Source organism: Megalobrama amblycephala, linkage group LG5, assembly GCF_018812025.1.
Source record: "Megalobrama amblycephala isolate DHTTF-2021 linkage group LG5, ASM1881202v1, whole genome shotgun sequence".
Lineage (NCBI taxonomy): Eukaryota > Metazoa > Chordata > Actinopteri > Cypriniformes > Xenocyprididae > Megalobrama > Megalobrama amblycephala.
The window spans coordinates 30,564,698-30,577,035 of record NC_063048.1 but is presented as its reverse complement, the minus strand read 5'-3'; the positions used below and the strand labels follow the sequence as shown (position 1 = coordinate 30,577,035).

At 37.9% G+C, this 12,338-nt stretch overlaps 1 protein-coding gene across 2 annotated transcripts; it reads left to right on the top strand.

Annotated features, from left to right (window-relative positions):
* The first annotated feature begins 36 nt into the window (after nt 1-36).
* klf11b (Kruppel-like factor 11b) lies at nt 37-4,746 on the top strand. Of its 2 annotated transcripts, none has more exons than XM_048191798.1 (4): nt 37-207; nt 1,233-1,487; nt 3,175-3,958; nt 4,038-4,746. In XM_048191798.1, exons 1-4 carry the CDS (start codon nt 166-168, stop codon nt 4,331-4,333), a joined length of 1,377 nt encoding a protein of 458 aa, XP_048047755.1. In that variant the 5' UTR covers nt 37-165; the 3' UTR covers nt 4,334-4,746. The 2 variants fall into 2 exon arrangements, with proteins under 2 accessions (XP_048047755.1, XP_048047756.1); XM_048191799.1 differs by lacking the exon at nt 37-207 and adding an exon at nt 601-1,150.
* Nucleotides 4,747-12,338: the final 7,592 nt, after the last annotated feature.

Below are 12,338 nucleotides of genomic sequence, written 5' to 3'. Positions count from 1 at the left end.
ACTGTTGTGGATTTTGTTTTCTTTTTTTCTGAGGCTTGTTTTACTCAGCTGCTGGTAAAAGCGAACTGAATTCCGGTGTGAGTCGCGTCACTGAACGGGCGGAGCAGCTTCATGTCTTTGTTCTGCGCTACTTTTCATTTAATAATTTTTCATACGTTTGAATAGATGTCAACACGTCAGTTTTCTAACATGGAAGAATTATGTGGGGTAAGAGCGGAATATCTCTTTATATAACATCTAATATACGTTATTTTATTTGTTTTAAATGAGTTGCTTGTGATTTACTGACACTGACTGGTTATTGCTGATTGTGTTTAACTGGTAATAGAACTGACGTCAACTCTCACTTAATGTTACATTGTAGCTGATTTAGAATCACGAAACGTTACAATGTATCTAAACACTGTAAAGTTCCAAAAACATGCGTACGCCTTAGAGTTGACTGGCTCTGTTCTAATAAACAATAAGGGTCTGTTGTAGACAGTTAGCCTCATTTAACCCTCAAGTAATCACTGTGTGCATCTTAATTCTCTTGTCATGTCTTTATTTTTTATGTACACTTTTATCATGTTTTTCCTCAGTCTCTTTTGTTGTTAAATTATTTTGACTAGTGCAATTCTAGTGTTATATATTTATTAAACTTTAAATATATTTGGTGACAGTTGAGTTTAAAAAAAAAAATTATTTAAACTTAGGAAAATGGTCTTTCTTTCGGACCATTTCCCATCATTGCATTGGATTTTGTAAAGCAGTGAGGCTGGTTGAGATACTGAACACTATGTGCAAAAGTGAATCAGGTGCTTAAAAAAAAAAAAAAACTATGGATGCTGCTCACTATTGGTGTTATTTTTTTGAAGAGCAGTGGATGGGAGGGGCAATCAGTCAAAGTTTTCTGGCCTCTGGCACCGCTCCCGTGTCTATCAGGGGGTTTCAAGTTTTGCTCACAGCCATTTCACATGGCCAGCTTGTGAGCACGTCATTGTTTTGGCTTTATTTGGCAGTGGGAGGTGACTTCAGCCTAGTGATAGCGGGTCACTGCAGACGGGCTGCGTTAAAAAGGGCTCCTCTGTTAAAGTGTCATACTGCTTCTGGATCCATGAATAGATAAAGACAGAGAACGACTTATTCAGGTCCACCCAGCAGCTGAGCTGTATGTGTCAAAGCAACCAGAGGGTTTTCTTTAGTCTTTAACACATTACGTTACATTGGTTTTCTTTTCTTGTGGTTCTCAGGGAGCTCGGATGGAGGTGTGTGAGGATTTTTTGGAAGGGAAAAAGCACAGTGAGCACTCTTCATGTAGTGTTCTGGAATACAATGATCTTGAGGCTGCTGAAGCTCTGGTCTACATGAGCTTCTTGAGTCAGATGTCTCCAAAACCCAGTGCCTTCAAACCTCGCCCTCTCACACCAGCGTCAGACTCCTGCGATTCTCTCCTGCCCCCCGAACCACCAGAGCCCCCGAGGGACTTCGTCTCGCTCTCTTCACTGGTAAGCAATGATCTGCTAGAAGGTAAAATATGTACACATCAAGCTCTGTTTAATTTGTTAACATTCACACCGGGAAACCACACGGTCCTCTTGCGCCGCAGAGCATAGCACAAAGCTCTTATCAGAACCGGATTTGTTTGCTGAAAACTTTGGGAGGGTTTTATGAGACCCTGGACAGGTGGTGGTGTTGAGATAAGCTACATCTGCAAACTGAACTTCAGCACAGGCTCCTTTACTGTGATTACACGACTCACCTGTGCTGTAATGATGCTGAGAGGTGAATGGACAGAATAGTACAGCAGTGATATTGTGAATAAAGCATCCATAAGGAAATTCCACAAGTTGATTTAGTTTTGCAAAAGAGCTTGACTTTTAGTGATGCACCAATATTATAAAGGCGGATACGATAATAAGCCGATTAATATTTTCATGTTAAGGTCGGTAACTGATAAATGGACGATATTAAAATTCTATACTATTTTAAGAAAATTAAATATAAAAAAATTCATACATGAATTTATGTGAATTTAGGTGTAAAAACATCATCATGTAAAATATGAAAAAATTATATTAATTTTGCAGTGTATTTATATTAACATTTAACAGCGTTATTCAATTATTAGTGTTTTTTAATGATTTACTATATGTGAGCGTCAAAAGATGGCAATGATAATCTAAATGTAAAAATGGGGAAAAAATTTGTATGCATAATTAAATATACAAATCTCAAAATCAATATCCATTTTTTCATACTGTACATTGTTTATAATGTGTAAATTTAGGTTTAGTTTTTAGTCTTTTATTTTTTATTTACTTTGCCATTTATCACTTATCGATCATAACATGGAAAAAATATTATTGGTTTATCTGTATTGGCCATTTTAATGTAATATTGGTGCACTCCTTAAAAATCAAAATTACATTTAACAATGTTAAATTATTTAGTGCTAAATTATTTTACATTAATATTTATCGGTATTTTATGTTAGGCAGCGGTGGTATTTTCTTGGCGATAGATGCTATTTACACTAAGTGCAAATAGCAATATATTCTGTTTACGCTAAGTGACAATAGCAGCATTTTCTTAGCGATAAGCTATTTACACTAGGTGAAAATTGCGAAAGATTCTCTTTACAACATGTATAAGTATCAGTTCAGAGTAAATAGTAATTAGATGCTATCTATACTTTATATTCGCAGATACTATTTACACCTCAGTATTTTTGTACATTTACAGGATGCAATAATATCAGAGTGTAAATGATTATATTTATTAAAATTTTTAAATGGATGCTTCCTTATTGGGAGAATAAAAACCCTCCCTACACTTTCCTCTAACCCTACCCAATAAACACTTTTAATATTATTAAACACTCGTTCGCAGTTTATTTCCACTTTTAGAACATCACTTTTATTTTTATTGAAAATAAATGCGAGCTCGGCAAAAGGCGGCTTCGAACCTGCGTCAATCGCAAGGTTGGTTACTGCTGTACCACTTAAGACGTTGAATTCCGCAGTCTTTTCAAAACTTGAGTGGCCAACCAGACATTGGTGGGCGGAGCTAATGTAAATAGCGTTTGCCAACAAGGGGCGCTCTTTGCACTTAGTGTAAATAGACACTCCGTTTATGTTATTGCTATTTATATATCGTGCACCTCTTAACTCCGATTGTCTTCTCTCCTCGCAGTGTATGACCCCACCACACAGCCCCAGCTTTACTGAGACCTCCAACACCACATCAGTGCCAGCCTCCCCCTCCCCACTTACCCGGCCCTGTCCCATCCTCCCCAGTCCGAGAGCTGCATGCCCCACCATGGCCTCCATCACTCAGTTGCCCTCTTCTGGGGAGCCCACAGAAAAGACCACACCCCTGCCTTGCAGAGCCATGGCAACCAGTGTAATACGCCACACGGCCGACAGCTCCCTGTATCAGAACATTCCACAAAAGACTGTTTCTTCATCACCCACCCTGTCCTGCCAACCCCAGACCGACACCACAACGGCATGCCAAAACAGCAGCAGACTTCTTCCTAAGGATGACAAGTGCTCCATTACATCATCTCCTCAGCCGCCGCCCCCAACCTCCAGTCCACCAATCATATGCCAGATGTTCCCGGTGGCCCAACCTGGAGTCATCTCAGCGACGTTTATTCAGAAGCCCAGCCCTGGGGTGAAATCTATCTTACCGCAGCCTCTCCTGATGGGCTCTCCGGTGCCTCAGGGCACGGTGATGTTCGTGATGCCCCAGTCGCCAGTGTCTTCGGCTCCACAGTGCCAACAGACTGTTATGACCCTAGGGAACACCAAGCTCCTGCCTCTGGCTCCCGCGCCTGTTTACGTGCCCTCGGGGCAGAGCAGCACCACGCAGGTCGACTTCTCCCGCAGGCGCAACTACGTCTGCAATTTCCCAGGTTGTCGAAAGACCTACTTTAAAAGCTCTCACCTAAAGGCGCATCTCAGAACCCACACAGGTAAATAGTGATCAGTGTGTTGCCTCAACCTTTAAAGTCTAGCTTAAGCAGGTCATCTAACATGTCTTCTGTCTTCCAGGAGAGAAACCTTTTAGCTGCAACTGGGAAGGCTGCGATAAGAAATTCGCTCGCTCTGACGAGCTCTCCCGGCATCGGCGAACACACACGGGGGAAAAGAAGTTTGTCTGCCCGGTGTGCGACCGGCGGTTTATGCGCAGCGACCACCTCACCAAGCACGCACGGCGACACATGACCACCAAGAAGATCCCATCCTGGCAAACGGAGGTGCGGAACCTCAACAAGATCACCGCAGCCAAGGCCTTGCCCACTGGCACAGCACTACCGGTCAGCATGCTGCTGCCAGCCTCAAACTGACTGTGATGGAGACTGAACTCTAAACCCTCACTAATCTTATGCAGGGACTCGTTTTATGAGGGCAAGGCTGCTGATTCTCTCATGGGCAAAAAACGTGATTATGCACTGGACTCTTTGCTGCACATATTTCGCACTCTGCAACGGAACATTTTGTTTACTGTTGTGTAAAAGATTTATGCACTCTTTTGCCAAAGTCTTTGTACTATGTTTGTCTTAAAATTTATTCCTTTTTCTTCTTCTTCTTTTTGTATACATTTATATGTACATATCTAATGGAAATGTATGATGTATGTTAAACTACACAAAATTAGAAAAATATGTACAAATGTATATGTGGATAATTATCTACACTGTGATTATCATATAATACTTTTATTTAATACTCATTTTTTTTATTAAACAATGAAGATTCAGTGTGTTTTTTGTGATTTTCTTAAGCACTCAAGACTGTTGTTCTGCTTTTCACTGCTCTTGGCGGTAACAGAATTTACTCACATTGCTGACATGATGCATCACTTCCTGTTGGATTCGTGAGGTCTGTGTACTGGAAAGTTTGTCTCACGCATCACCTAAAATCTCAGCAGCAAGTTGACAAGTCATTTCGGTCGCTGCCAGTAGCCATTAGCTCAGTAAAAAGTTAACAAAGTTGCTTTTTATTTAAAATAAACTCCTCTGAATGAACAATATATCATTAGTTTATTATAAAGACACAACGAAGAAGTTTCAGTCGACATGTTTTGATAATGTCCTTATTATTAACACTTTCTCTTATTTTTTTATATATATATATATATATATATATATATATATATATATATATATATATATATATAATTATAAGTGATGTTTTTTTTATGATAAAAAGCCTTCTTCATTTGCCAAACCAATACTAGTTTTGCAAAGGACATTGCGAAATTACAGAAAAAGAAAAAAAAAATTGTTTTGTTCCTTATTGCTCACCTCAGGCGGGGAATAAATCGTGTGCTTTCCAGTACTAATGTTCCCAAAGAGATTGAGTCCGGATGTGTGTAATTATTGCTCAGACCACTGTCACACAGAGAAAAATATGCAGGGGCGCGCTCCTGCGTTTAAACAATGGCCAATCAGATTACAAGACTAGCTGTAGTTGTGGGAGGCGCGACCAATCATCTTTTAGAAAGCTGTCCCGCCTCCTGCCTTACTGACACACTTCTTTTCCAAACCATGAAGAAGCCTTCACTCGACTGTGTAATAATGCAGCAACAGCGATACCGTGTGGCTAATAGCGTAATGTCTTTTTTCTTCATCTCGGAAAGGCGAGAAAGTAATAAAATAAACAATTAATAATACATTTCTGCAATCATAGGCCTAGGAAGTTTAATATTGTTTAAAATACTGATGGGACAAAACAAGTTACAAAATCTACTCTTCCATTTTGTGAATGTGTTTAACTTTATCCTGTTGGGCGCTTTCCTTATCACTCAACACGAAAATAACAAAATATTTATCAAATATATTGACAAATCTAGTATTAACTTGAATTAATGAATGGAGACTACAGGATGCCTTCATACAGATTCATTCATCTCCATCCACTGAATTCACTTCAGAAATGGAGAAACTGTCCTCAGTGTGAAAAGATGGATCTCAAAATTATACAGTTACTGCTGTAAAGGGTTCAAATATGCAAAAGATGCTGGAAAATCAAAGAATTTGCAGGACCTGTAGGATTTTTCTGAAGAATGTAGGGAAGTTTAACTGCTCAGGACAAACAAGGGACTCATGAACAACCATTACAAAAATAAAGTAAAATAAAAAAAATAATTTGAAAAAAGGGTATGTAAACTTTTGAGTGGGGTCATTTTTATAAAAATTCAGATTTTTTTGTTGTTGTCTTGTGGACTATATGTAAAACATATTTTATTTAAAATGCATTAAAATAATGCAGTTAAAATAATTAACATTTTGCAGATTCTGCAAGGGGTTCACAAACTTTCAAGCAGCACTGTATCACGTGTGTTAAATAAAAGTCCCTTTAAGACAAGTCATTTCACTCGGCGGCCATCTTTGAAACGCCTCTCGGGCATCCTGGGCATCATGCAGCACCTATCTCTTTGAATGGGGAAACGTCAAATTCTCCAAAACTGTTCGCCAACCTTACGATTAAATTTCATATTTGAAATCACCAATGAAATCTAACAACAACCGGCTCATAAATTTAGTTTCTAAACGCTCGAATCATGACAAAAAAATGCATTTTTCAGGCTGGATCACACTAATGCGCATGCGCAGACCTAAAGGCGCGTCTCTTTGGAGGTGGGCGTCTGACTGGCCTCACCCCTATGTTGCGTGTTCCTGGAGGCAGGATTTATGTACATTTTGGGGTTTGTGATGTCATCAACTCAGGAAGAAGCTCGTTGTAGTCCCTACCAGCTGTTTGTTGTAGTCCTTAAAAAGTGATTTCTGTAAAAGAAAATATCTCCCTTTGCATTGAACTTTGAGCATCATAACTTTGCAGATGTTGTTTATGCTCAAACAGCAACATTACACACTAACTAAAGTATGAAAAAAGGGAAATCATAATCAAGGACCCCTTTAAAGAAAACTACACTATACTGTACCTGATTAATTCCAACTGAGAAATGCAGATTTTCATTGTGTGTCTCAAAAGAAACTGTATTCAGCATTATGGAGGCCACTCAATCTGCTGAACATATACATCAGCGTAGTTTAGGGTAGTTGGGGCCTCCATGGAGCCACTAAAAACTGCTGATGTGCATTCCTGTCTTAGACGGGTGGAGGATTTTGGAAATGTGGTCAGGAAATGGAACTAAATTATCCACTCCATATGTTTTTCTCTCAGGCAAGCTGCTTTACAGAATAATATTCAATGAAAAAAAAAAAAAAAAATGTCAAAAAGTACATGTTTTATTCCATTGAGGGATAAACAGTCTCTTAAAGAATTAAGGCAGCGGCGATGGACTGAATAAGTAGGCCATATATATGCTTTAAAATGAAACATTTCATGCCATAATATCAGTGATAGATATAAAAATGATTCACAATGCTTTGTAGTGATCAATAAACCTTCTCATACATGATTTTCTATTTTCTTAGTTGTCTCAGCAGATCATTAATATGTTTGTTAACTAAACTCCCTCTCGATTGTGTTCATGAGGTCTTCTTCTGAAGCATCATACATGATGGGCAACGCCAGAGATGAGCCACCACCAATTCCATAACCTCTAAAAAGAATACAAAAGTGGATTTCATATAGTTAATACAGGGGGTTTTCCTTTTCACTAGAAACTAAAATCATCAAATGATAAAAAGTATTGTAAAATACATCAATATTTATTTTTCTTTTAATTAACCTCTAACATTAAAAAGAGGATTTCATGTTATGTTCCGGTCATTTTGACCCAGAAAGGATTTTCGTTTCCCAAAAATACTAGTTAATGTTATCACATTGGCCTTGCTCACACAGTATATAACAACTTTCCAAATTTTCTTTGATCATTTTAGTACTTTTTTGGGTTTTCCCCCCACCTTACATATGTTCCAGTCAAAAAATGCTGATCTACAAAATAAATAAATAAATAAATAAATAAATAAATAAATAAATAAATAAATAAAAATGCTTATAAATCTTTTATTTGGTTATTATTCAATCTTTTTATCAACTTGCTTTCTTTCAGTTAACACAGGTTTTGTATTTCTTTTTGGAACTGACTGATCTGAGCTTATGCACCTCATATTTTAATAAACTAGAGTCATTTTTTTTTTAACTCAAAAACTGAGGTGCATAAAGAATTAAAACGCCTGTGCTAACTGAAAGAAAACAAGTTGACAAAAATATTAAACCCAGAATTTGGTCATAATGTAGCATAATGAGAGATTTACAAGCTATTTGACAAGGCTGGTCAAGGGAACACCAAATTAGATAAATTACTTTCTTATCACAGCACCAGGTTAAAGGGTTAGTTCACCCAAAAATGAAAATTCACTCACCCTCATGTCGTTCCACACCCGCAAGACCTTCGTTCATCTTCAGAACAGAAATTAAGATGTTTTTGATGAAATCCATTGGTTCAGTGAGGCCTGCATTGCCAGCAAGACAATTAACACTTTCAGATGCCCAGAAAGCCACTAAAGACATATTTAAAACAGTTCATGTGACTACAGTGGTTCAACCTTAATGTTATGAAGCGGCGAGAATACTTTTTGTTGCCCAAAAAATACAAAATAACGACTTTATGACAATATCTAGTGATGGGTGATTTCAAAACACTGCTTCATAAGGCTTTACAAATCTTTTGTTTCGAATCAGTGGTTCAGAGCATAAAAGTCACGTGATTTCAGTAAATGAGGCTTTGTTACATCGTAAGTGTTTTGAAATTTCAATGGTTCACCACTGGGGGTGTGACTTTGGCAGTTTGATACACGCTCCAAACCACTGATTCGAAACAAAAGATTTGTAAAGCTTTGACGCTTCATGAAGCATTGTTTTGAAATCGCCCATCACTAGATATTGTTGAATGAAGTCATTATTTAGTTTTTTTGGCGCACAAAAAGTATTCTCGTCGCTTCATAACATTAAGGTTGAACCACTGTAGTCACATGAACTGTTTTAAATATGTCTTTAGTAGCTTTCTAGGCATTGAAAGTGTTAATTATCTTGCTGGCAATGCAGGCCTCACTGAGCCATCGGATTTTATCAAAAATATCTTAATTTGTGTTCCGAAGATGAACGAAGGTCTTACGGGTGTGAAACGACATGAGTAACTAATGACAGAATTTTCATTTATGGGTGAACTAACCCTTTAATACATGGGGTTTTCATTTTCAATAGATGTCAAATGATAAATTATATTGTAAAATACATCAATATTTATTTATTTTTAACCTCTTGAAGCGGCATCACTTTGTTGACCTCTGTTAAACATGAACATTTGAATTAACATTACAGACCACTGCTCTCAACCAAACACAGCACTGGACACAACCTAACTTCTCTCAGTGGAAATGATGTGTGTCACTAGTAAGTTCAGATCAATAATTGATGGAATACACTTACGAAGCTGTTGCTGTGCTCTCTATGTTGGCACAACTCAACCGGTCCTCCAGAGGCCTGACCTATTCACAAAGCCAGGGAATAGATGGGTTTCATGTGACGTCACTGTATTCTATCGCCGCCATATTTGGGACCGGTCACAGCTGCGCGCCCTGTTAAAGTCTATGGTGACAGCAGCTACAACTACCAGAGGAAGGCCAAAGAAACGCTCTCAGAAGGTTCACAACAAGTTTACAATATATCTGGGATATCTGGTGCTGTTAGCCGTTTCAACAGACGTCAGAACTACAAATTTATTTGATCCCAAAGGAGTTAGATCGGCAGAATTATTGGCTTCATTCAGAAGGGACCACACCACTGGCAGCCAAACAGCAATGCACAACATTAATAACTGCTGTGCTGGGACTGTAATTTACATAACATTATAACGAAAACACGACTGTAATAAAATGTTGTGAATTCTCTGTGTTGTTGTTTCAGCGTGTTGTTGTGGTAAGAGCGCGTCGACTGAGTTAAACATTGATTACATAACTTGTTCAAACTTCACTTGTGCATTCGCGTCATTTTGTGCAGGTAAAACTTGTAATAATTTTATTAAGTAGCTATATCTGATTATTCTCATAAAGGATGTGTTTCGTTGAGGTAAATAACCCACAGAGCTGATGATCATCTATAGCTTCAGCGCGAGCACTCAAAAAGTAAGACAACATTAATATGATTGGGACTGTCTTCTTCTTATACATGATATTATAATCGTATATAGGCTACTTGTAAAATAACGTTGTGAATTATTTGGGCTTATTTGCTGTGTTTCGGTGTTTCAATGACGTTACTTCAAGTTCATCTGTACGTGATTTTGTGCAAATAGTTGTAATATTATTTTTATTTTGTATTAATATCTGGATTATTTTATATAGGATGTGTTCCGTTGAGTTAATTAACTTTCAGTTTATGGTTTTTTTTTATTCTCTTCAGCTTCAGCGTGCGCAGCTCAAACAGCAATGATTAAGTCATTAAAATGTTTTACGTTACACAGTAATATTAAAACTTTAATATTTCTTTTAGAAAATTAATGCATTATTTTTAATACCTAGCTCTTATATTGTTCTAGTATTATTTTCATCAACACATAGTTTGATTAATAATAAGGATCATGATTTTTTTTCTCAAATCATCTCATTTTGATAACAGTATTATTATTTGAGCTACACGCGCTGAATGAACACCGGTAAACTGAAGCGCTTTGCTAAGGTTAATTTACTCAACGGGACACATCCTATATAGGGTAATTCATATATATTTATACAAGATAGACGTAAAATTACAACTTATATTTGCACAAAATCATGCACGCATGTACTTGAACTAAGTAATGTAGTCAGCTGGTGTCGTGAATTTGTTCATCCTGTAACAACACGCCGAAACACAGCAACTAGAATTCACAATATTTTCAAATAAATCAAATAAATTTGTAGTTCTGACGACTGTTGAAACGGCTAACAGCACCACATATCCCAGATATATTGTAAACTTGTTGTGAACTTTCTGAGAGCATTTTGTTGGCCTTCCTCTGGTAGTTGTAGCTGCTGTCACCATAGACTTTAACAGGGCGCGCAGCTGTGACCGGTCCCAAATATGGCGGCGGGCATAGCGGAAGTGACGTCTTTGAAACCCATGTATAGATAGGGATTCCACTTAAAGACTTTAATAGTTTCTATTAATAATTCATAGTTGATTCTAGTTGTCAATTGCCTATTGGAAACAGATGAGGCCTTATAATTCTAACATGGGTAAAAACGCAGCAGCCATACCTTTTCATGAATGTCTGAGGTTGATTTGTTCACTTTATTTTTGTCCTTAAATTCGCCCCTCGTCACATAACCATGTTTATTGCCACTGTAAACATTGTTGCTGTCTTGTATTTTGGCATAGTAAAGTCCAGACGACTTTGCTCCAGATATTGGCATCATATAAGAAGTCCTGTTCAGTGTTATATCATTGTTGTCACACTCAGCAAGAATTCTGTCCACCTCCACCGCAAGATCGTCGGCTGAAAACTCAGAGTCCTGCCCGTCACTGTTACAGTCTCCCTGGGCTCTTCTTCTGATTGACACGCGCCGATCTGAAGTTTGGGTGTTCGAGGGACCAAACAACTGACTTCCATCCCGGTGACTGCCGCTGCTGCAGACGTTTTCCTCTGTCACTGACACAGGTGCGACTTTTTTCATCCTGCTTTTTGCTGTGCCCATCTCTCAATGCTCTCGAGTGCCTACAAACTGTTTGAGTAGCTGACTTTCTAATATGACAAAATAAAAAAGACCACACAAATCCTAAGGGCATTTTAAATAGAAACAAAGATGGAAACGCGAAAATCTTTTCATTTTATATTAGATTTAATCATGCAGTCGTTGCAACCAGTGACGCTACGCAACTAGAACGCTCTCAGCAAAAGTATGCGCTGCAAACGCGACGCGTCCGTGAGAGTTCTGGATGACGTCGTCACTCATTCGACCAATCAAAGACTTTGTTTACAAACTGCAAGCGTCGCTTCCACCTCTGCCATCTGTCATGTGAGTGAACTGGAACAGCTGGGTGACGATACAACACAAGAATTGCTGTTGACTAAAAAAAAGATTAAAAAATATTTAAACAGTGATGCATTTGGCCTATTCCTTTATACAACGTTGTTTTTATTATATAACAATCATAATGGGTTTAAGGTATTCACCACTGGGAGTGTTTAATTTTAAGACAGTTTAAATTATTCCCTAGATGTTTTCATGACTTCACTGCAGTGTTCAGTTTGAAGAGAAAATGAATTTTAAAGGTGCCATAGAACGTCTTTTTAAAAGATGTAATATAAGTCTAAGGTGTCCCCTGAATGTGTCTGTGAAGTTTCAGCTCAAAATACCCCATAGATTTTTTTATTAATTTTTTTAACTGCCTATTTTG

Excerpts from the sequence above, each read along its gene's own strand:
- klf11b (XM_048191798.1), top strand. The coding sequence starts at position 166 with ATGTCAACACGTCAGTTTTCTAACATGGAAGAATTATGTGGG. Across the intron at positions 208-1,232 it reads ACATGGAAGAATTATGTGGG|GGAGCTCGGATGGAGGTGTG; the intron begins GTAAGAGCGGAA and ends TGTGGTTCTCAG. Across the intron at positions 3,959-4,037 it reads GCATCTCAGAACCCACACAG|GAGAGAAACCTTTTAGCTGC; the intron begins GTAAATAGTGAT and ends TCTGTCTTCCAG.